Source organism: Oryza sativa, chromosome 1 (assembly GCF_034140825.1).
Source record: "Oryza sativa Japonica Group chromosome 1, ASM3414082v1".
NCBI lineage: Eukaryota > Viridiplantae > Streptophyta > Magnoliopsida > Poales > Poaceae > Oryza > Oryza sativa.
Genome location: NC_089035.1, coordinates 28,556,834 through 28,582,951, shown reverse-complemented (window position 1 = coordinate 28,582,951; position 26,118 = coordinate 28,556,834). Strand labels below are relative to the sequence as shown.

Sequence of the window (26,118 nt, the reverse complement as noted above, 5' to 3'; positions counted from 1 at the left end):
GCACACCAGCGCCGTACGTATCACGGTCTGCATGCGACGTCGTGCTCCCTCCCGCCCCGCGGTTTGGCGCAAACAGAGGCGCGCGCGCGAGGGAGAGAAAACCGTAGGCCACCCTCGTCGTTCGTGTCTCTCTCCCTCTCTCTCTGCGCCCACGCGCGCGGCGCGGGCGCCCTATCCATCTCGCGGCGTCGTGCTTCCCCGACTCGTGCGCTGCAGCTGGTGCGCCGCGGCGGCGGCGGCAGAGAAATCTGCAGCCCACCTTTGCACGGATCACCTCGCGATTCTGGGGGCGTTAGCTGCTGTGCAACTCGATCGCCTCGCGATTCTCGACTCGACGAGTAATGCTAAACGTACTTAGTAGAAAATCTTTTACTGGTCTTGGAATTAACTGGTGGGTAGTTATAAAAAATCAAGATTTGATTAGAGTGTTTTTGTAAACAAGTTTTTGTGCGTGTATGGTGTATCATTTTCCCAACTGGACCGCACGCCCTGCCATGTAGGCCGGAAACGGCTCGTCCGAAAACGATCATAGAATATATACCTATCCACGTGAAAACCGAACGATTTCGCGTAAAATTCTTTGCGTTCCAAACAAGGGAGAGAATGAAGAGCGCAATGAGCTTATTGATCACACCGTTCACCTATATCACCCAGGTGTGTTTATCCGTCGATGTTTGGGATTTGAAGCCGGTTGAGAAAGAACCCAAAGAAGAGAAGGTGACCTGTAACGTACAGCTCCGCGAAAAGGAGACCCTGTAGCTTCAAGAAAACACCCAATGTTCCTTTCCTTCTTCTACTACCTACTCCGTACTTTGCAGCTTGCACACAGCCCAATCCTTGGCATCAGCGGCAGCCGCCTCGAGGTAGGAATGGACTGAACACGCCATGATCCTACAAGGACTCTCCTGTGTCCTCTCCTGCCGTTTTTGACTGCATTGTTCATAGCCCTCCTCCTGGCCTCTTCGTAGGCAGTCAAATATCATGTCCACTAATTGCAAGAGCAGGCTTACTTAAAATCAATGCCTCACGACGCAGTAGTACTACTATCCGTAGATAGATGTCGATGTTGGCGCCTCTCTTTCGCTCTTTCACCCAGAGAGTGAGGAGGGGTCAGTTTTCTGCATGCAGGGGAGGGGCTGTGCTGTTCATCTGCACGAGCCTCCTATTGTCAGCAAACAGGGCATATGGATATGGTAGATGTCCTGGCAGTGGCTAGTCCTACTGGCCAACTGCTAGCTGCACCTGCATGGAATGGCATGCAATGCAGGACCACCTCTGCGAGAACAGCAAACCTATACTACTCCTGAGCTAGGAATGGACACGGCCAACAACATCAGGGGCTAGCACCAGTTGGAGTGGAGGAGCACGGAGCAGCAGGGGAAATGGCGATTCAGCTGCAGGGGAGGAGGATGGTTTCTACTACTAGAGGGGGCTTGTGACTGTGAGGATGATGAGGCGTTTCTTCCCGGACGCAGTGGCAGTACACACGGCTTCCTGCGGTCCTGCCCCGTAGCTCTCGGTTTGGTTATGCTGCTCCCATGTGTGCGGTGTGCAGTGCTGGTGAATGATGATTTGATCTTTCCTGTTTTCTTGTGTGGTTGACTGGCTATTTGTCGCTTGCCATGTTTGGTTGCCTCCATGGACTGGATGTACGTACTAGGAGGGTTCAGTCCTGAAGTAAGGGCTCCTTTGAGACTGAATTTTGGAGATATTTTATATTTAACTCAAATCCTATGGAAGATATTCATACATAACCATTTGGAACAAAGAAATAGCCATTGCAAAATCCTATGAGTATGAGATTCCATATGACTGCATCAAATTATTTGGATTTTAAAGGATTTCCAACATGAGATCTAGCCTCTTCGAAAAATTACTTCTTGTCCCTCTCTTTCGATTCTTGTGTTTTCTTGTCCTCCATTCAAAAAAGTCTATCAGATATCAAATAAGACCACTTCACTTCCTCCAAAGTCCGAACTATTTCACCGGATGCCCTCTAATATATTTTTGGCTCGTTTTACACCCCGAACAATTGTAAACAGTTCACTTTACTCTGTAAGAGTTCTCTTTGTTGTTTCTCTCTATGTAAGTCGAATTGTATACTGAAATTTGATAGGATTGACAATGCAGCAAAACTTACCTCTCACTATTTTTTTAGATTTTTTAACCATTCGTTGCATATGTTGGAAGCACCTAAAACTAATTTAAACATTGAGACTTCAAGGTTCAAGTAAACAGTTATGAAAATATTTTGAAACTTTGATAATGGTGTCATTCATGGCTTAAAAATAATTATCTTAAAATGCAACTTGTATAAACAAAAAAAAAGTTTTAGGGGATTAAATGATCAAGTTAAAAATAGTTTAGGGGATTAAATGATCAAGTTAAGGGCCTCGATCTTTGAATCATAGGAATGAAAAAAGAATGGAGGAACAGGAAAAATATAGGTAGAAATGATCGTTTAATTGGACCATAGGAAAAACACAGGAATTAGATAAGAGAGATGGACTTAAAGGAATTTTTCGAAGAGGTTGAACTTCTTACTAAATTTACTCCAAAACCTACATACAATGAGTCATTTCATACGAATTGTATAGGATTTGTAAAACTCCAATCCCTTGAATCAAAGGGCCAAATAGAAAAATTTCCCATAGGATTTCAATCCTATGAAATTCCTCTACAATTTTTTTTGATTCAAAGGGGCCCTAAATAGCTCTAGGGAGTAAAATAGATTTATTTATAAAAAGAACTGCATTCCTTATTTGTTTCACAGAGAAAACAAAAAGGGAAAATGAGAAACAGGGGAAGGGAGGTCAACTTAAGTAGTCTTGGGCCTAAGTACTATGGTAATTTAGGGCCTGTTCACTTTGATGCCAAAAAAAACTTACTAAATTTTGGCATTACCAAAATTTTGACATAGATGCCAAAATTTTAGCAACTTGCCAAAATTTTGGCAGGATTTCTTATATAGTTACCAAAATTTGGCAGCAAACTAAATGTAGCCACTTTTTTTTTGTAACTTTACCAAAATTTGGTAAGGTTGAAAATGACATCAAAGTGAACAGGCCCTTGGCCCTTAGACATAGTGTTGGCTTGGGCTGAAAGCTCCATTAGTTATCCCCGGGCCTTGACTCCAACGAACAAAAATAAAAGACTACATATTTGTTTATAGAGAGTTGGAGAGATTTTGAAAAGCAACGGTGTTGTCTTCAGCCGGTGAAAATTTTAAGAAGCTTCTAGTTATTCTAGATTCCCTATAATATGAATTGACTGTTTTGGAGGGGTGCTGGAAGCTCCACAAGCCCAATAGGTATCGAACAGATAGCATCATCGTAGTTATTTGATATAGCAAAACGACGGCTAACTTTCTTCATCACTTTAATCATTGATCACTCAAGATATGATAAAAATAACATATGACATTTGTTAACGAGATTCAATCGAATCCTACATCCTAGGATCTGACTACGGGTGCTCCTCCCTAATTAACATAGCACCTAACCGTTAAGAGTCCATGGTTTTGCAGCCATCATTTTCTTGCATATGTAACTCTTTTTTTTAATAGATGACGTCGTTGACTTTTTGTCACACGCTTAAACATTCGTCTTATTCAAAAAGTTTACGTAATTGTAATTTATTTTGTTGTTAGTTATTTTATTACTCAGAGTATTTTAAGCAAGATTTATATTTTATACATTTGCATATTTTTTTTGAATAATACAAATGGTCAAACATTTATTCAAAAGTCAACTGCGTCATCTATTTTAAAAAAAAAACAGAGGGAGTGGTTGTCATGGTTACATTGTGGTACCACCCTCTCTATTTAAAGGGTCGTGGGTTACAGAGTGCGACTCTAACTTCACCCCAACCACTTATTCCAATTCCAAATTTAACTGTAACCAAATACTATAATACTCAATACCTATTCTAATGCATTCTACTATAAACAAAAATGTTACCACAGCATCTGACTTGAGCCATCTTTTTTTTCTAATCCGGCGGTTGATACCCTCTGTGTGAGTGTGTGGTCCTGTAGATCCTCGGCACTGAGTCTTTGAGACCTCCGATGCCGAGGATACCCAAAGGATACATGAACATTGGATTGACAAAGCAAAAGTACAATAGCAGTTTCAGGAAACATAAGCTATGCATAATGCACGTTACAGGCAAGCAAAACCACAGCTGTTTGTTTCTCGCAGAAAAGAGGCAGTGTGCGAAGGTGCAACATCCACAGTTGCCTAATTAGCAAAAGAGTCACGTATACATTTCGAAAGACAATGACAACAAATAAAGTGATATGTATACATACGACATCTGTAGGCTGTACCAGAGAACAAACATACCGGAGGTCTCTTTCCGAAAAGATTGGATATGAGAACGAGTTAACAAACGATCAAAAATAAAAAACAAATCCAGAAAGCACTCACAGCTTTACACACAAATATTCATCGTGATACAGGCCAACCACAAATGTCTGAATCAAACAACTATTTCAGACCACAAAAAAACAAGCGAAAACGAAAGGTTCATAGCAAGGCTGAAAGAAGTGGTATCTGCCTATCTGAGAAGGCTGAAAGGAGTATAAATTAACAGCTATCTTTTTTGTTCTTTGTCTTGTTAATGGAAGATTGTGATACAAAGGACAGTACCTAAAACAATAATGTAAAGCAAGTCCAAAAACTTATTCCTTTTCTTTTTCCCACCTTCAATGTCAGTACCTAAAACTTGTCTTAAATAAACCTCTACAACCCCAAATGACAACCCAACCACAACCACCTACAAACCTTCACTGAAACACGCCTAACCATGATGAACTTGCTTCTTTGGATCAAACTAGACTGCTTACAAAGACCCCAGCAGTATTATTAGACAAATAAAAAAAGGCATGACATAAGGCAAAAAGGAAAAATTCTTCCCTCCAAGCTGAAAAATAGACGAGGGAGAATTGAGCGTTAGCGGCTAGCGGCAGAGGTAGTAACACACGCATGATCAGTAGATATCTAGTTAGTTGTCTTGTAACCTCTTCCCAGTCATCGAGCATTCTCATGGGAAGACAGCACCATGGTTCCTCTTTTCCTTTGGTTCCTCTTTTTCCGCTTGCATTTAGAAGTGGACGAGTGCCAAGGATTCTCAACGTTTCACACAGCAAGTTAATTGTTTGAAGTAGGAAGCCCGTTTCTGAAATCATCTCTTATGTTTCTAGCTCAAGTACCCATCCTGTAATTCATCCTCTGCAACCCTTCTCTGCTACTCACTACTGTTAGTTGTGCCAATTTCCACTTCAACTTTGTTGATCTGCTCCTCACTTAGCTTGGCTGTATCGAGTTCTGTTGCAATCTTGTCAAACACCACTTCATCTGGTTTGGCTGTATCAAGATCCACTGTACTTACAAATTGACTTGGCCTCTTAGTTTCTTCAGGTTTTTCAACTTTTAACTGCAAAAGAAAAGGAATCATGAGGAAGAAATATACATGGGAATACCCCTATAGTGAGCCTAGTGATAGAGCAAAAGGTTGTGGTGAGGCCACGAGTTCAGGCCCCTACTCCTTAAAACAAAAGATATGCAGTTCCTCCCGTTAGTGCTAAAACATGAAAAATCGCCATTGATGGCATAGAATAACAACAGGAACTAAAATCTTATGTATGCACAAGCCAACCCTTCTTAGGCCCAGTTCACAACACATAGTTTTTTCCTATCCTGTAGGAATTTGACTGATTCCTGAAATTCTAGCAAAACCACTGCGAATTATATACACTCCAAATGGGGTATTAAAAATGTGCCGACCTTTTGCTAATCATAAAACAAGAAGTAGGACATTTCAACAGGTAAATCTATTATTTATGTTCCAGAAATACAATGAACAGCAACTAGAACAGGATGGTTGAAGCTCCATTTCCTTAAGACCTTTGTTGGCTAGTTGGCTAACTGAATCCATTTCCTTAAGACCTTTGTGGTATTGGTATAGTTTAGGAGAGATGTACCCTAGAGTTGTGCTTATGTGGGATTTGTAATCCGTATATCAGATTCATTTGTGCAAAATTCATCCTGTAGATCCTTTTGTAAATTCAATATACTTTTTTATGATATATTTCATGTGTTTCTAGTGTGGCTATCCCTTACTGCTCCTAAAATATCAGCTCAAGCCAATCATTATTTTCCTAATTGTTCCTCTATTACTCTTGTTATTATTGGATTTTGATATAGCCCACAATGTACTAAGCAAAAGTGTAACCATGTTAAACATTTCATTGGCAGGGGATAATCAACTAGAGTAAAAGGTATGACTGAGGACAAGGTTGCCCATGAAATAAAAGAGGAAGAGATTTATAGCAGGTGGCTCTTGAAATAAAAAAGAAGAGAAAATAGAAAATAGGGGCATACCATGGGGTGATCCAATGTTGTAGCAAGTGGCTTGCCTCTTCTGTCCTGCATTACTTTCTGCCTATTTTCATAGAAGTCAAAGTCATCCAATATTGACGTTTTACATGAAAAGTTCTTGAAAATGTTCAGCATCTCTGAACCTTGTGGAAACTTGACCTGAATTGCCCAAGCACTCAATTAGAGATCAAAAATAAAACAAGGTAACACATTACAGTGCGAGAAGCATAGTAGTTGAAGTGTAATAACATATTCAAATTGCCATTGGACAGTATAACTGATTGTAAAGAATGCAAAGTGGAGATCAGCACAGACAGTAGCCTAAGAGGTTGAATTTCTTAAAAGATGACAGCATTGGGCATGGATGATCAAGTGCAAGTGATAGGCCAAAAGACTACATATTTTAAGCTCATTTGAACTTTGAAGTGTTGAAACAAACAAGTCGTCATGCAGTGCAAATAAAAGGATTGGTTATTTAGACTTTTATTCACTGAGGAAGACAGGATGGGAAATTTATGAATACTACGTACAAGCAGATGGCTTGAGATCATGAGTATAAAAAAATAAAAAATCTCTAGGTAATTGAATAAATACCTCTTGTGTATCCCTGCTGTTTGTCACAGGTTTGTTTTCGTTGTTCTCCAGTATTATGTGGCGAAATTGTGGATTAGGCACATCCTTGATAATGTGCCATTTTACTGGGAAAAATCCATTCCACTTGTCCTGCTGCCAGAAGTTCATATTCCTGTTGAAATCTACCGGACCGACCATCTCAGCCACGCCGCAGAACTGGCCACTTGCGTTCACCTGGTCATCATAGTGTAATAATTAGAAGTTTTACAACAAAGTTACAAGAATTGGCAAAAGTATATTTCCCCCCACAAAAAAAGGGTGAACCATGAACTCACTACATGGAGCAAGATTGCAAGGAAAGCTCAAAACAAAAGAACAGAAAACGAAAATATATATGAAATCGGTGTCTTCCTGTTGTCTACTAACTGTATGAAATTAAGCACTCAAGCAACAATCGGCTACATTGAGAAATGAAAAAGAGAAGGTTTGGACGCCTCCTATTCTGACATATTCAGGTGAAAAACATTAGGCGTGAGAGTAAATATTTAACTTACAGAGAAGAAAAGGAACATAGGACATTTGGTTCCTTTCTCAGCAACTCTTTCTTGTGCAAGTTTAAAGGCATTGTCAAGCCTTTTATTTCCATTAGGAGTACTTGCCCAGACATTGTACTTAATGCTCTTGTGAATATCATCCTCGCTATAAGATTTAATCACAAAGAATAAAGCTTGATCATACTTCGTAACAAAATCTGGAAGATTATATGCATCTCGGCTCATTGCAACAGGTGAAGGTGTAACATCATTGCCCCCCCCTGCACTTGATAGTCCATAATGACCACCTTGAGGGCTCAAACTATTTTTGGAGTTATCAGTGAGGTTATCTGATATATCACAGTCACCATATCCATTTAGCTTACTTCTGGCCTTGAGCTTCTCAGTACTGTTCCAGCTTCTACCACTTTCCTTCATACCAATGTCTTTACTTTGGTAAAGATTGTCTTTTCCTTGGTTAGTATGCACCGCAAACTTGCTAGACAGAGGATACCCTTTTGAAATGGAAGCACCAGATGCCTAGCATAAGAATAAGTCTATCAGCAATAGTTTCCTACTTTCATCCCAAGAGCACTGAGTTATGCTTTTTTACAGGAATTCACAAGTACCTTGTTTGCAGTCTTCGAGGATGGATAGCCATTAGCAGAAGTTGACATCGTGTCTAGAGCTGATGATGATCCTTTGATGGTATCTGATGCAGACTTAGTGTTCCGGGAAGCTTTTGATGAAGGAAGCTTATTAGAAGAGTATTTTGGTCTTGCAGGGTAATTTGTTTGATGCACACCAACAGGACGTCCCTGAACCCCATCAAGAAGGGCAAAAGAAGGATCCCATGTGTATGCAGGGACTAGCTCAGGTCCATAAGCAACTGGTTGAGCAAAAATGCCAGGTGTGCTAGGGTCCTGCATAGAAATTGTAGAATAATATGGCTCTTTGCTGATATATTGACCATCCACACCAGCAATAACTCCAGGAACAATCGGGCTATAAGTATATCCATTTTCATACCCCGGAAGATAACACAAATAAGACCCATTATCACCTTGAACCACCTGAAATAGATTGTAGAGCAGATATAAGCACAGTTCTCTAGTAATATGTCAACTTTCACAGCTGCACCTTCAAGGAATAGTTCACCTGGATGACATCAAGCAATCAATTATAAAATAAACTGAAGGTGGTAATGCAATATAATCTCGACTATTATCATTAAAGATTAGTGTCAGGACAATATCCTTGGTACTTAACCACAAATTCTTGTATAGCATGGAACATAAAAGTGCTCCATCATTCAGCTTTGTTTATTATACACATCATCGTTTGGGGAAGCACCATTGATATGGTGGAGTCGTAAGTGCATGACTCCACCTACCAAGGTTTAAATCCTGATGCCACAGATATGGCCCGAGTGCATCCTTAGTTGATGCAGAGGCTGGAAGTTTACTTCCTTTGGCAAAAAGAAAAAAATAGTCAGCTTTGTTTATTCAATCATTACGGTAAATTAATCTTTTGCTCATGAAAGCATATGTTGTGCTTACAACAGCGCAGCAAAAAATATCATAAAACTGTGCAGGATACTTTTCTGGCACAAGGATAACAATTGAAGAATAACGAGTGGTACTAAAGAAAAATGTTGGCCACTTTCCCAAACGTAGCAAAGGGAAGATGACAGCAAATAGGTTCAAAGCTTGTCGGTACCACCATGCCACCACAGAGATGTACTGAGTGCACCATTGTTTCGATTTTAGATAGAACCACTTGTAAATACTGTAGAAAAGGCATATACCATACTTGATAAAGTATGCTAGTTGATCACTTACTGTAGGGTGCACCTCCAGTCCATTGTATCCAACGAAGTAGCCATTCTCATCATATCCTCCAAATGAGGCTACAATAAACAATCAGATCATCCCCGCAAAAAAAAAAAATCAAATCATCAAATGGATGAACAGTAAGATTTGTTTTCAGATCATGCCGTCATGGGGTTAATATACCCACCAGGATAATAATATCCGTAGTAATACATCCCTTGGTCCCCCACAGAAGCTTCTTGGTTCATTTCACTTTCCTTGACAGTACTAGCTGCATCGCCCGAGGAAATGCATGATATTGCATCAGAAGAACTTGCGCCTTTTGTAGCAGGCTACAAATGTTGGAGAGGAAAGGAATCAGGGAGACGACGATAGATATAGCGCAACCAACCAACCAGAGTAAAGTAGGAAATAAAGATATTCCTTATACGCTAAGACAAGCAAGCTAGTATATCATGCATTAAGATGGAGAATCTTACCAAGTTGACATTACTTGTCTTTGTGCTACCATTAATCTTCAAGTTCTCCATTGCTTCTTGCATAGCTAGATGATAGACAAAGTCAAGGATCGCAAAACAAATTGAAAAAGGTCGTTGTCCATGAGTGAGCAATAAAGTAAGCCAACCACGCCAGAATGACAAATAAACAATTCCCTAGTTCAATCATGCTCAGCTAATAATTGCCCTTTCAAGAACTCATGAGATTAACAGATCTGAAAAATAAACAGGGATCATTTGATTAAGCACGAACACGAGGCTGGCCAAGGAGTTGAGATTAAGGGGAGATTAGGAGGTGCGGCCTGCAGCACCACACCAGACGTCCAGGCCTAACCGTTGAGACTAAGCAAGTCCATGGACACAGAGAAACCAAATAATTGGTGTACCACCTGCCGCGTAAATGGGAGTTGGCTCGGCTCTCACCATCTCTCAAAATCCTAATAATAGAGGCACATGATAGGCCGGCAAAACTCAATAATATCGAGATTGAAATGGATCAAAGTTTTGATCAAAGCCTATGGAAGCGACTATAATCCCGTGATAAATTCGATATAATATTTTTCTAAATAGTGATCGCGATTAAGAAATAATAATAACCTTTGGATGAGGCAAAGTTTTTTTTTCAACAAAAAGAAATTGGAAACTTGAGTAAAACCAAAAGTTTTTTTCGACTAACAAAGCTGGGATGAACACAACTAGAACTAGTAGATGCCACGCCGATATTTCTAAAAAAAAAACAGCGAGAAAAGAAGCACGCGCCGATCATCATAACCATAACTTTTACTGAACAAGAGTAAAAGACAAAATCGAGAATTTCGATCCAACAAAAAAGTACTAGTACTTCCCCATGTATCAGCAAACTCTAGAGGAAGGAACAATGGGATCAGAACCACCAAACTCACCACCATTCAAAATCTAAAGTAGCTCCAAAAACATCGAGAAATCCCATTGATCGACAGCGAAAACATGCACCGGAACACCAGCAAGCACACACATCAGATCCACCCCCCTCAAATAGCAGAGGGCGGGGGATTCGGCGCGCTCCGTAGAACGAGTGAGAAGGATACAGTGGCGCTGCTGCTCGCCCTTGGGCTCCATGAGGCCGCACCACAGGTCGCCGCAGAAGAACCCGGGGCTACGCGTCGTGTCCTCCAGCTCGACCGGGGGCGGGGCGGGGCTCTCGCCGGAACCCTAGCCTGCTCAGCTCCGGCTTTGCGGCTGCCGGAGGGAAGGGGAGGAGGAGGCGGCGGCGGCGGCGGCGGCGGCCCTGCTCTTTTGGCGGTCGCGGCGGCCGGCCGCACGGAAGGGACGGACGGCGGGGCGAGTGGCCACGTAGGCGAGGCGAGCGCGATCGGACGGCTGGCGCGTGCGGCGACGGACGGACGCGGACGAGGGGCGGGGCTCCTGAAATCTAGTGGGGGCAAAGGCAACCCGCTTCGGCTGCCGCGGCCGAATATTTGTAGCCTTTCGCTACAGAAAAGCTCAAAGGTGTACTATCTACTGCACGTACCCTTTCTCTTCAGCTAAAAAGAGGCACAAGTAAATTATAAACATATTATTTCACCTATGATTTACTAAAGTGTTTAGGATGAGATTACTGTACCTCACGGATATCGTGAAAATTACACAATTACTACGAGATATACTGTGATTTTAAAAATTAAAAAGGTTATTGTATACGATAACCACATGATTTTATAAACCTTGATTTTACCTAGGTAAAATTTCTGCCCTCCAGTCACACGAGTATGATCGTTCCACCATACGTATTGTTCGTTGCGATCTTTAGATTGATTAATTTTATAAGGAAGCATCGGTAAAGCAATGAACCAGGTTTCGTCGTGAGAGAATCCCAACCTCCCGACACGAGCGGCGTGCTCGGCTCGACCGCTCGACACATAGGCGCGAGATGCCTGACGTGTGCAATGAGCCGGTGGGGGACGGGAGAGGTTGGCGTTTTCTGTTAGTCCTTCATGGCGAGCGAGGAATTTTCTTGTGGCCCAACCCAAACGCCCCCAACCGAAAACGTTTTGCTGCGCCAGGCGTACGAGCGAAAAGCGCGCGCGCAGCGCGGCGCGGCGAGGCGAGGCGAAGCGATGAGCCCTGGCCGTGAGCCGCGCGGGGCGGAGGAGGAGGGGACCCTCATCATAGGCCTCACCACCAGCGGAGGGAAGAGAGTGGCCGCGATGCGCTCTGACGGCGAGGGGTCTTGTGGTGAGCCCCCATATGCTGTTGCATTCACTTCCACTGCGGTGCACAGAGGCCAGGGAGAATCTGGACCAGTCGGACCAATCATTTGTTGCTAATTTGGCCGTGCCACTGTAGTACTATTGTGGTCTGAAAGGATTTTTGTCCGAGCTATAGGTGATAACATCCGATGAATTTTATCTTCGATTACCGATATGAAATTTATTAGGTACATTGGTATGGGAAAAAAATTTCATGATTATATGTACGAAAATGCTGCCGCTCGGTCACCCGGGGGAGGGAGAGAAAATCGGGCGCTCCCCCCTCCACAACGTGTCCATGTGCTTCTACTAGGACCCCACCATGTGTCTCTACTACTTGCCACATATCTTCACCATATACTCTATTGCAACAAAAAAATCACATATTTTGGAAACCCCCTATTAAGGGAATTCGGTTTATTTTTTGTTCTACCAAAAATGTTTCACCTAGTGTACTCACAATGTTTCACTATATATAAATCTAATGTTGCAGTGAACTGAAATACTCCATTGCAAAAAAAACCCCACATATTTTGGAAACCCCCTATTAAGGGAATTCGTTTTATTTTTTTTTCACCGAAAAATGTTTCACCTAGTGTACTTGTAATGTTTCACTGTGTATGGATCAAATGTTGCAGTGAACTGAAACATTGTTTCGCTATTTGCTGAAACATTGTTTTTATATAAGGTGAAACAACACCCGATTTAAACGAATGAAACATTTTTATCTGCTTAGTGAAACAATTCCGATATACCCGGTGGAACATCGTGCAATATTTAAAAATAATTCAATAATAAGCTAAAAAAAATTTCGTCGGAATATATCCATGTGTGGTCTTGTTTTGAAGATTTAATTGCAACGAATTTAATGGTGCAATCGGATCATGATTTGGATAAGTAATTTAAGAGAAAAATCAGTTTAAAATAGTTTTTGCACATAAATCGGGCGCTGAAGTGAGCATGACGTCAGCGCCCGATTTTTCTCCCAAAGCATCGGGCGCCCGACGCATAGAGCCTTCCTTATATGTAACTAGAAAGATATCCCATGTGAATGCGTAGGTATGTATTATAGAGTGCGTTTGAAAAAAACTTAAAAAATGACATAATATGAACCGGATGACATCTATCATAATTCAAAATTAACACCAGGGCAAAACTTTTGAAATACTAAAAATAGGGCGGACCTTTACAAAATCTATAATCTATTGTATTGTTTTTTATATTTTTTATAATTGTTTATAATGCATGCAAAGAAAATATAACCCAAAAGAGACATATTTCTCTTCAAAGATAAATTATAGTGAAATCTGGTACAACTTCATTATAAATTTAGTCATAAAAAATAAAAAATATTATAGTTACTTTAATAAATATTTTGCTTTCTAACTAATAAAGCATAAAATATGAGAAGGAAGAGTGAATTTAGAAAGGGGGCGTAATATGAATAAAATATTATAATTATGTAAGTACATACTGTATGAGATTAGGATGGATGGATGGATTAATTACTTTAATATATCTAATATAATGTTTAAAATAGTAGGTTCAACGATTTAAGTGTAAATCGATGGTGCGATGTTTTCTTTTTATTTCTCACATCTTTTTGAATTTTGTTGATCTTAAATTACAACGGAGATCAGCGTTGAGGGATTAATTAGTTTAATAAATTTAGGTTTAACGGTTTAATTAGTCTAATCATTGTAAATAATAGGTTTAACGGTTTAAGTGTAAATCGATGATATGATCTTTTGCATTTTACTTAGAACTTTTTGGATTTTATTTATCTTAAATTAACTTAGCTCATTATGTTTACCTTGAATTGCTAGCTACAAAATAGGAGGTAGAGAAAAGGGGAGACACATGAGATATATGTTACAGGCAACATATCACAACAACAACAACAAGGGATATATTGTTATTATTTCATATATAATAGTTAGTTGTATACGAAATATGCGTACGTATCTACAGGCTGGGTGGGGCCGGGTTTGGATGGTCAATTTTTTCTTTAAAAAAGAATATAATGGTTGTAAATAATGGATCACCAAATTTAATAAAAATCAACGGTTATTTGTTTGAGTGTCACGTGACGGTTTAGAAGCGTTTTTAGGATGTCACGAGACAACTTAGGAGTGTTTATATGAAGTTTTATGGAGTTGTAGTATATAATAGATAGACACGTATACTTGTGCACACTCATGATGCTATGCATGTGCGCTATATTCATACACCCACTAGTGTGTCCCTAGAATAACTCCCTGACAACACTAAAATTCTATCGAAAGCACGCCATACTTAGGTCCTCTTTGTTTAGGCTTAGGTTTATTGGCTTAGACTTTTAAGTCAGCTTATTGGCTTATATGATTTATAAGCCAGTGAATTTAATGTCCTAAGTTTAGTGGTGGAGTCATACATCTATCTCATATAAGCCAAAAAAGCTTCTCCAACCTAGCTTTTGGCTTAATAGTGTAAGAGTGGCTTATGGCTTAAAAAAGCCAAACGAAAAAGTTGCTTATTTGTTTAGGTTTAGACTTTTTGGCTTATAAGTTGGCTTATAAGTCTAAACAAAGAGGACCTTATTCTTAAGATTTGTACACTCCATAAAATTCAATTACAAGAAAGAACGCCACAACCAGCTATGAGCTATTCCTATACTCACTCAACCAAGTTTTTCTCTTTCTTTGATTATTATTTTTTATTTCTTAGGTCCGGATACTAAACATGAACCGGTTCTAAGAGTTCCTGGCTCAGCCTCTCCTGTGCAATGGTTAGACCGGGTGAGAAAGACTAAGGGCATGTACAACAAAGGCCACTGCTATCAGTCGTCTCAAGTTGCCATATAGACTAAAGCCACTAATAGATCACATCATCATTCAATGGAGATTACTGCTAAATGTTTTTTCATTTCAACCCCTAGATTTTTATATGTCAGCGCTTATTATATTTTCTATTATCACAGCGATAAAACTTTCATATTTTGGACCCTGTAACAACAAAAAAAGAACACATATACTCTAACCTCCTAATGGTCCCACAATCAACCTATCACATTCATTTTCCACCCCCACCCGCTTCCCACCACCGCCCCTCTTCCCTCCTCTCTGCCTGCTCAAGCTCGCCGCCACCTTCCCTTATTTGGCACCGAGGCGTGGCCCACCCAGCTGATGGTGAAGAGATCTCTGGCGTTGAGTTTCATGTGGCAGAGGGCGACGGGATCGGCGGCGCTCGATCTCGAGCTCTCTAGCGCGGATCTGGCATCATGCTCGTCGGATCTGGCCGAGCTCGAGCGCTAAAAAGGTCCACAGATCTGGCGTCATGCTCGCCAGATTTAGCTGAGCTGCCGCTGGCATCGGCATCTTCCCAGAGGTGGCGTCGATCTGTCCGGAACCGCCGCTGTCAGCGCGGATCGAGCCAGCCTCCTCCTAGGCCACCGCCACTGGGCTCCCTCTCCTCCCTCCCTGGCGATGCGGGCCATGATGAGGCGTGGACCCGTGGTGACGACCTCCAGCTCGTCAGCGGCCTGTAGTTCTCCCTCTTTCTCCTCTGCAACTTTCCGGACCACACAAATTGTCTTCTCTCTCCTGGAACCATAGTTTAACCACCGTTTCCTCTGCAAGCTCCTCTGTCACCTTGCAAGACCACTTCAAACCTCCAGCATGGCATCCGAACCTAGCTGGAACTTAAGACCACGGATCTAAGACACCGTATTGTACATGGCTGTAGCGCCCATTCCGTCATGGCGCCTAGCGGGAAAATTTAAATTCTAAAAACCCTAATTGTAAAATATGTTTCTTTGCTTGTTGTCAGTCTCCGTGCCAATCCCTGATCTCGAATCCCCGATCTATCGTCAAATTCAAATCCCGAATCCAAATCCTTCCCAAATCAAATTCCTCCGCAAAAGTCTATTTTGCCTCCCTCAGGTTCGGTGGGCCGATTTCCTCTCGGCCCATCTCTCTCTCTCTCTCTCTCCCTGAACTCGCCCCTCGCTCTGCCCATGCGGCGCGTGCACGTGCGCGTGAGCCGACGCCGAGCCGAGCTCTCCCTCTCTCTCTCGTTCTCCCGCTCTCTCTCCCCGCTCCATCCCCGGCAAGCTCCCCGCGCGCCGTTACCTCGCGCGCGCGCGCCCGCACGGTGGCCGCCGTCGTCAGTCGCCTGCTGCCCGTGCCTGCGCCGTCCGGCCCCGCGCCTTGCCGCGCTGCACCGCCTGCGCCGCGCCCTGCCCCACGAGCCAGCGCGCGTGCCCGAGCCACGCCGCCCGCCTCCGTCCAAAAACCGGAGGCAGCGCCTCCCGCTCCCATCCCTCTTCCTCCCCAAACCGGCATAGCGCGAGCCTTCTTTCTCCCCCTCCGTTTCCCGCTTTCCTCTCTCGGCCCGGCCTCTGCTCTCCCTCTGCTCGGAGCTAGCGCCAGGGCAGAGGAGCAGCCGCGCCGCGCCAGCCCGTCCTCCGCGCCGTTTGACCGCGCCCGTGAAGCCTATCCCTTCCCCTCGAAGCTCCCTCGCCCCCTAGTGCCGTCCAAGGTCGGTTTCCGAACCGACATTGCCGCCCTATAAACCCGAGCCCCTCCCCAAACCAATCTTCCCCGTTTTCGCCCATCGCCATTGCCGCGCCCTGCCCTGTTCGCCGTCGCCGTTCGTCGTCGCGCGTGTAGGAGGAGCCAACACGAGCGAGGACGCGTGACGTGGACTCCGGGCGCACCCTCTCCTTCCTCTTCCCCGGCCCGAGGCCGGAGCGATCACGCCCCGCGACGTCGGCCATCGTCACTGCGCCCCTTCACCCCACACGGTAGTGCCTCCTCCCCGTTCTCCCTCCTCGTTCCTCCTCTTCCCCTTAGCTTTCGGTAGAAGCTTGTATAGCCTCCCCGTAGCTAGCTGGCGCCGCCCCGACCGCTGCCGCCGCTCGTTGTGTGCTCGCCGCCATCGCCGCCCGTGCTCCGTAGCGCCCGCACGTCGCCGGCCTCTCTCGTAGTGTCCCCGTCTAATCCGACGCTAGAAATGGACTCCGGTGGACACGTAGATGCTCTAGTCCGGAGGAATCGAACCCTAGTCGCGTCGTTGCCATTTCCCTCTTTTCTCGCCGCCGGTTGCCGCCGCCACAATCCGCCGCCGTCGAACTCCCTCCGGCGAATCCGAGCCGTTGGCTCGTCTCCCCTTGTCTCGTGCAACCACCCGGTGTGCTCGCTTTCGCCTGTATCGCCGTGGTTCGCCCCGCCGTTCGCAGCCGCCGTCCGCCGTCCGTTCCGGCCGGCGCCTTCTTCAACCTTCCGCCGGCCCGCGTGGCAACCACGTAGGCGCCACGTCGACGCCAGCTTGGCCAAGATTGGGTCAAGCCGACCCCGGTCCGCTGCTCCCCTCTGCCCCGCTCGCGCGCGCGGTCCACCGCGAGCCGTGAGGCTGCGCCTGGGCCCGCCGCATCCGCACCCACCACGAGCCGCGCGCGTGCACCGCACCCCGCTCCAAACCCTAGCGCCGCGTCGCGTGCTCCTCGCTCACGGTGAGCCGAGCCGCCGACAAGTGGGTCCCACTCGGGACCACGCGAGATGGACCCGGCCCACCGGCTCCCTCTCTCCTCCCCTCCCGCGCGTGCCTTGGGCCGCCTTCTCGGGCCGGCCAGCCCATTAAGCTCGGCTGAGCCGCCCCTTTCTCTCGGGCCGCGCTCTAGCCGCCCGAGGGAAGTCTGTTTCCCCTCCCTCTTTCTTTTCTTTTTCGAAAGGGTTTAATTAAATCATTTTTCCTTTAGACCAAAAATCCAATAATCTTAGAAATTCAATATCTTCTCAACCGTATGTCCGTTTGACTCCGTTCAACTTCCAAAATTCCTCAAATCTCGAGATCTATTTAATGGCACGTTTAGAGGTCAATAATAGGGTTTTATTTTCGCCGTTTGTTGAGTTGTCCCGTTTCGCGTGTAGTTTCGGAGCCCAAAGACCCGCAGTGCGAGGATTTCGAGGATCAAGCTCAAGATCTCGAGCAAGGCAAGTCACCTTTGATCATCTTGCACCTATAATTTAAATCTAAGTACTTCTTTTCCGCAAATATTGCATGAATAAGTTTAACACAAGTATTTCGGCCGCGGCTTGCGAGATAGCCTGCCGGCCCCAATCCTAATTGCTGCAATTACCCTCCTTGAATTATTGAACACTTAAATCACCTTTGTCAACTGTTGTGCTTCGATGCACGGGCCTACAGGCACGCGCATCGGAACACCTCCCCTCAAATTTAAAACATCCAACGATGGGTAAAACTTGGGGTTTTACAAAAGACTTGGAAAACCCGACACCTGGGTCGGTGCTTGCGAACTAAAATGAATTTCCAAAATCGCGGACCTAGGGACATACCGGGAGTACGGTTTCCCGCTCTTGCACTTAAGGACTGTTTCCTTGGAGTTTCATTCGAACATAAGGCAAGTGCGACCACATGGGTGGAATGGGACACCCCTGGCTGAGTAACTAGCTAATCGGGGGAACCATGATGGCAAGAGACATGTGGATTCAACGGGGTGGTGCCGGGGAGAACCCTCGGGCTTCCTGGCACAGTATGGTCTGGGACCTAACCTGATGTCGGTCTGGGACCCCTCTCGTTGGCATATGGTGAACCTGTGTCGGCTTTCGAAATGCCTTATCATGAAAGCCTCAAGGTCTCCAGACGTGGCCGTTCTGCATGGGCTGGATGATCCGGGTTAGTAATGTCGTGTGGGTAAAGTGTACCCCCTCTACAGAGGTTATTAAACTGTTCGAACAGCCGTGCCCACGGTCATGGGCGGATGTGAGGTGATTCCTAGCGTAGTTTTATTTGACTACTGCTTGTGAAATTACTGTTGTGGAATGGGTTTGATGTTCGGAAAATCTACGGCTGATGGGATCAGCCAGGCCCGGGTGGCCGTTTGAAAGCCGTTGGTCGGGTGCCAACCTTGAATCAATTCAAAGATTGATACATTGCACATACTCCGACCGGACGAGACGCACTGTCTCATCCGTGTCGTTTGAGAAGCACTCACTTAGTTGTTTCAAAAAGGAGTTTAAATAAAACCAATTGCGAAAACAACAGCCTTTCCTTTGAAGCCTGCATTAAACACTTAATTCCCATGGCTTGCTGAGTACTCCTGCACTCACCCTTGCTCTATATAAATAATCCCCCCCAGTTACTGAAGAAGATGATGTGGATCCTGCTGATGAGGAATTCTTCCAGGAGCAAGTCGGCTACGATGAGTTTTAGGGTTTTGGCCTAGTTCCCAAGTCGCGCCTGCGATAAATGGTCCAAGTCTTGGCTTCCGCTTTCCCTTTTGTAATGCAGTTGTGAGCTCGAGATCTGTCCGCAGCCCAACATGACTGTACTCCTACTCTGTAATAAAGAGACTAAAGATCGCTATCATTAGTCCCGGTTCAAATAACCGGGACAAAAAATCAATCTTTAGTCCCGGTTGGTGTTACCAACCGGGACTAAAGATGGGAGCATCTTTAGTCCCGGTTGATAACACCAACCGGGACGAAAGATATTTTTTCTTTTTTTTCTGCTTTTAATATTGAATATTGATTTCACACAATCCCATCCCATATCCAAATCATCACATATTACAGAACATCTCCAAATCCTCAAACAAATCATCTCCAAATATATCACAAACTCTTAAAAAAATTACATCACAAAATTCTAAAAAATTCATCACAGATTCACATCTCACACAAAAATACATCACAGATTCACATCTCAAAAAAAAAGAAAAAAAATCCGGCCGGCGGCCACTGCCGCCTCCCCTCCGCGCCGGCCGGCCGGCGCCGCGCCGGTCGCCGCTGAGCGGCCGCCCACCGCAGCTGCCGCCTCCGCGCGGCCCCCGGCGCCGCCGCGCCGGCCGCGCACCGCTGCCGCCGCGCGGCCCCCCCGCGCCGCCGCCGCCGCGCAGGCCGCCTCCGCGCGGCCCTCCGGACGGGCCGCCGCCGCCGCCGGGCCCTCCGCGCGGGGCAGCCGCCGCTGCCGGCCGCCCGCGCCTCCACCACCTGCCTCCGCGCCGGCCGGCGCTTGCCGCCGCCGGCCCTCCACGCCGGCCGCCGCCCGCTGCCGCCAGGAAGACAGGGGAGAGAGGAAGAGGAGGAGGAGAAGGAGGAAGAGGAGGAGTGAGGAGGAGAACGAGTGGAGGGGAAGAAAAGCTAAGGATAAGACTGAGGAGCAGGGTCAGACAATGGACACGCGAAGAGATAAACATCGCGCTCGGCTTGGGGTGATTTTTAGTCCCGGTTGTTCTAAACAACCGGGACTAAAGATGGATCTTTAGTCCCGGTTGTTTATACCAACCGGGACTAAAAATAATTGGGGCCTGACACGACCTGACAACCTCTTCAACCGGGAGTAAAAATGATCTTTAGTCCCGGTTGGTGTTACCAACCGGGACTAAAGATCAAAAAATACCCCTAAGTTTTTAAACCGGGACTAAAGATGCTTTTTAGTCCCGGTTTTTATTGGAACCGGGACTATTGTGGAATTGGGCCGACCGACCAAAGATGGTTTCTCCACCAGTGTATACGTACGATTATTGTTACAACGGTTGTACGATGAAACATAATTGAAACGTTCCTCTTCTAGACTCATACCGTTTATTAACGTTGCAAGTTTACCTTTTCCATGGCTATAGTAGTTCATGGTGATATTTATGGCACCGTACAATTGGTTGTCGTGGCTATGGTAGCTCGTCATTCTACGTAGCATCGGATCGTTGCACAACTACTCCTACTTTTTCCGTCTCAATTTCAAGTGCAAACATAAATTTTCGCGCACAATTTTGATCGTCTGTCTTATTTAAAATTTTTTTATAATTAGTATTTTCGTTGTTATGAGATGATAAAACATGAATAGAACTTTACTCATAACTTATGTTTTAATTTTTTTAAAAAAAATTTAAATAAGATGGATGGTTAAAGTTGGGCACAGAAAATTATGGCTGCACTAAAAATAGGACGGAGGGAGTACTTATCTAACTACAATAGCTCCACACTCATCATAACATCGACTCAGTATAACATACTCATTTTGTAGTCGATGCAATGACTCTAGGATCAAGATCCATTCATGCACATATGGATCAAAGATTCAAGCAACTATCAATGTACAATCGTATTCTCAAATTATCCATCCCACTCACACGTTGTGCTTTGTTCTAATAAGGTCCTTAGCTCAAAATTTTCCATGCTCCTCGATCTAATCCTAGCCCCATGACAAACACGCCATCAATTTTCACAGCCTTATCCAGGGCCACAATGCCACTTCGATAGTTCCAATTGGTGACCTCTCATCTTTACCCGTTAACATGCTCATTGCTAAGGCCCCATCATGGTGTGCCACTCTTGTTCACGCTGCCAAACACGCGAAAATATGTGATGCAAATCACATATACAGTGAAAACTTAAAAATTATCATTGGATCAAAAAATAAATGTCTGAGGTTCGTCCACATCATCATGAGTTTTTACCCATGATTAATTGCAAGTAAAATTTTTACTCGTGATGACATGGACAAATCTCAAACATCTATTTTCCGATCCAACGATAGTTTTTAGATTTTCATTACATAGTACGTAGTAGTTTCCACCACATATTTTCCTGCAAAACACTGCTATCCTGGCACATTGCAATTGTAAAAGGTAGCCCATAAACGATGCCCATGCAGTGAGGAAGAATCTTGATATGGTATCCATAATATAGTGCACATCTTGTAATAGTTTATGTGCCTTAGATCTAGATAGTGGCACAAAAGTAACCATCAACTATTAATCAGAGCTAGTGTACTAGGTTGGTTAATTTTGCATTGATGCGATGCCAAAGTTTTTAATGGTAAGCAATTATCTAACTTGATGCAGGTTATCTTCATGTCTTACTATTTGCTTCATTTGTTCTACAATACCACGATAGGAGAAGTAAGATACTACACGCGATGATGCTATACTCTTGAAATTGTTAACGAAGGATCCCTTATTCTACATTAGATGGCATAATTTCATTAGAATTATTAGCTTAATCTATGTGGTTTAGTGCTAGATAATAGTAAGAGGGAGTTGGGGATCCGTTCCATCATCTTTCGTCTCCTTTTTATTTGTTAAACAAACTTATGATTACGTGCCTTAAGACAAAAGTAGGACATATAAATAATTTCCATTATCTAAAAGAAGCAAAACCATCCAAACTATGAATTCCTCATCCTCTACTACTTCAATTTCTCATCTCGGTTAGCCTTCACGTATCGCTTATTTATTTCATCGGTTAGAAAATATAGGAAAGTAAAGTTAGAAAGCATATACATATGAGATTTTTTTTTGAAGGGAGGTACAAGATATGATAGGGATTTATATATTTTTTTTCTGAAAAGACATAAGGACGATGGAAAGTTTTATTTGCAAAATGACTCTAGTGAAATCTTATCCATTCGATCGCAGGGGCGGATCCAGGAAAGATTAACAGGAGGGTCTGAATAAACTATACAAAATTATAGCCCCCTCTTCTAATAAATGTATGACAAAAAATTTTAGTGGGATTTTCATGGGAAGGGTCTCCCATGGTTACAATATAGGTAGTAGAGTCTCGAGACCCCAGAGACTCCATATTGGATCCGCCACATCACCATCGGAGACCCAAGAATGGCCAATTGCACGGGGTGTACAGTGTACTAGTTATGCCCTTTGTGCATACTGCATAGTATGTTTGCCCATTGGATATAGGTACTTTTCCAGGGCATCTTTTCCCGTGTGCAAAAATATTGTACTTTTAAGTTTTAAATATATATTTTCATTTCCAGGGCATCTTCTCCTTCATTTATTTCCATTATTGTCTCGGAATATCATTGTCTCCATGAGGTCCGTGGTCAAGTACTCGAGTGTACAACCATCACCTCTCCTTGGAAAATTCCTTCCTCTGATCACAGAATATATCTATCGCCTTGGGACCTACACTGATATATATGCTCATGCTGTTGCGATGTCACAGCCTGTTGTGTACTTCATGGTGGGCATTGGGCAAAGGCTACCCTACACCAGGAGGCAAATGCTGGTGTCCAAGGGGGTGTTTGGGAAAAAAAAATAAGTAGACTTATTTTTTTTAGAGAGAGGGACTAAAGTTAAGTCTATAGATTTTTTTTTATGAGAGGGATTAAAGTTTAGTCTATCTCTCCCAAATACTCCCTTAGAGACTAATTAAGGCATGTTTTCTGGGCGTCCTTTCTGTTTTTTCACCTCTTCTGTCGGTTGATCCCATGCTGAAATCTAGCTAGTTCAGGTTTTCTCTGAATTTTTTTGGCCAACTTATGGAAAGCAGATCACCAGAGTACTAGTAAGTCCAGCCAGTACCTATATAAATCTGAATTCATAATTCAGTTTAAGCACATGGTGCCTTCTGTTGAGATTATAGACATATAATGATTTAATCTATTCCATAAATAAATCATGACATTACAGATGAAAACTAGCATGAACGCATCATTAGATCTATACATGTAAACTACACAATACAACATGAACAGATCAAATATGCGCAACATATTGAACACGTACCGAGGTGACGGAAAGACCGGTTGCTTGGTCGAAACTTTTCGCAGGTGTCTACGAAGGCACGAAACACGTGAGCGAAGAGGAAGGCGAGCCGTCGCGAACGAACAGGGAGCAGTCGCGCGAAGCGCTTCCCAAAAACCTTATTGCCGCCTTCTCCCGGTGCAGAACGTCGAAGGCAGAGGTTCCGGAGACCTGCTCTCCCGATCGCCGGTGCACACCGGCGAGCGGGATGGAGTAGTCTACGAGCGACGGCGCAGTACAGAGTAGGAGACAAACCCTAGATTGATTTCGCAAGCGTTGCGTGAAGACGGCAAGTCGGTTTATATAGAGAAGGGTCGCTTGATCAGGGCGCCCGCACGATCTCTCCTGCGCGTAACCGAACCGGATAAGTCACGCGTAACTTATCCGGACTCCACGCCGTTTGCACGCACCGGATTTTTCGGAACGTTTCCAAAACAAAAACGAATCCGAATTTGCAGCAAAACAAAACTGCAAAAGGAGGCTGCATCTGCGCAAGGGTGAGGAGCCAATTTTTCGGACCATTCGACGCGTACGTCGTGCACGCGCGCTGCCTGCCCTGCCCGGCGAGGCGAGCGAGCGCGCGCGTGTATTTCCCCTCTTCTCTCCACCACACATGCTTCAAGTGGCTAGGAGGGCATCCTCCCTTTTAAGGAGGTCCCCCTCTCCTAGAATAAGTAAGGTGGTACTAAACTCCACATGTATGTCATCCCATGAGGTGGGCTTTTGTGATTTTCTAAAGAATTAATTTTCGAGAGAGCTAAGACCCATTCATTAATTCCAACACCTTCGGTATATAATTCTGAATTCAGCACATGGTGCCTTAATTATGTGGCTACATATACACAAGTTCATCACTGCTCGCCAGATAACCATGTTGTCCAAAAGAGAAACGTACACGCAACGTTCCAGCTTAGCACAGACTAAAGCTTCTTCTTATCTTATCTCTACGCGTGGATGCATGTAGAATTGTAGATCGATCCCTGCATAATGCTCTACTTAATTAATTCGACAACAATTTAATTGGTTCGTGAGCATATGCATGGATCATTCATGGTGAAAGTCCTCACGCTACCACGCGCCCACGAACTATGTGAATTCCGCAGTTTCTTCAGACAGAAGAATACAGGTAGAAGTGCGGGTAAACGTTGGCGTTTGATACCGACATAGCGTCCTCTCCTTGGTAGTATCTGTGGCGTGCCGGTTCGATAGCTTCTGCCTCCGTCGTAAACTCATAATATATAGTGTATATAGTTGTTTAGAATCAGATTTAACATATCCTAATACTATAAATTTATATACGCCTATATCTAAATTTATAGTTTTAGAATATATCAAACCCGATCTTAGAGACCTAGATTACAATATATTAGAACGGATGGAGTATATTTTTACAACAGTTACAAAAATGCGGGCCGTGCATTGCTAAAAGAGAGATATTTAACTATTTACCACTAATACAAGTGATAATTAGGGATTTATCATTGGAACCATATATCATAGATATATGAAATTTAACTGTTATATTTTAAAAGTGGCAAACAGTTAAATGTCCCACTAGAAGGATGTAAACAGATTCATCCGAAACTTCGTAGCTTACTTGACCATCACACAAGCATCGGGTTCTTAATTTTAAAGCACAAGTACTTTAATTTGTCTGTCTCGATTAAGATAAGTAAAATTACAGACGCCAACGAACTAATCAGTGGCGGAGGGAGAGTCCATATGTACCACGCGTGCTTGCACGGTTGCACCCTCTTCGATCCATTTCGTACTTTTAGGTGAGAGCTGAGGGTAGGGGAGTCCATGTCATATGTGCTTTCCAACACTAACATCTACTTCTTCCGTTTCATATTAAGACTTTTTAACATTAGTCATATATATATATATATATATATATATATGTGTGTGTTTAGATTCACTAACATCTATATAAATATGGGTAATGATAGAAAGTTTTATAACCTGAAACGAAGAGAGTAGTATTAATTGAACCAACAACCAGCTGATAATAAGCTTTGTTATAAGCATGTGCAAGATCAAGACACTGGCATAATTCGGCATAGGTTTATCTGTCAGCATCAGAGCAAGTTTAATAATAAAGCCAACAATGAGTTTATAACTTATCTTAAGTTAACATGTATAGTAAATGGGCTATAAGGTTACCTCTTTTTTTTTTCTCCTCCTCTCTCTATCTCTCACCTATGTATTTAATGTATTTATTTTGAAATATGTGAATAGCTAGCTCTTACAAGCCACCCCTCTCCATTTTTCAAATTCTCTTTCCTCCACATAAGCTTATAGTTGGCTTATAGCCTACTATTATACTTGCTCTCAGCTAATACCAATCAAATTAAGCAGCGCAATATCATCGGCGCTTTTGGGCGCCTCGATCGACGATGTGTTTTTGTGCGTGAGATTACGGCCAACTAACCTTCATTACTCCAAGAGGGATCTGTGTCAAGTTGCTCCCGATTGGTTGACTTGTAACGTGCCCGCGACGATGTTTCGCATTTCCGTATTTTAGTTTTCA

General features: G+C 43.7%; 1 protein-coding gene across 2 annotated transcripts; it reads right to left on the bottom strand.

Moving 5' to 3' along the window:
• Positions 1-4,582: 4,582 nt before the first annotated feature.
• Positions 4,583-11,243, bottom strand: LOC4325283 (YTH domain-containing protein ECT2). Of its 2 annotated transcripts, XM_066306940.1 has the most exons (10): positions 10,883-11,243; positions 9,798-9,862; positions 9,506-9,650; positions 9,328-9,395; positions 8,756-8,954; positions 8,116-8,559; positions 7,508-8,026; positions 6,975-7,187; positions 6,384-6,539; positions 4,583-5,436 (listed from the first exon to the last, which is right to left on the bottom strand). In XM_066306940.1, the coding sequence occupies exons 5-10, from the start codon at positions 8,780-8,782 to the stop codon at positions 5,248-5,250; spliced, it is 1,548 nt and encodes a 515-aa protein (XP_066163037.1). In that variant the 5' UTR covers positions 8,783-8,954; positions 9,328-9,395; positions 9,506-9,650; positions 9,798-9,862; positions 10,883-11,243; the 3' UTR covers positions 4,583-5,247. The 2 variants fall into 2 exon arrangements, with proteins under 2 accessions (XP_066163037.1, XP_015647127.1); XM_015791641.3 differs by lacking the exon at positions 8,756-8,954.
• Between the last annotated feature and the right edge of the window lie 14,875 nt (positions 11,244-26,118).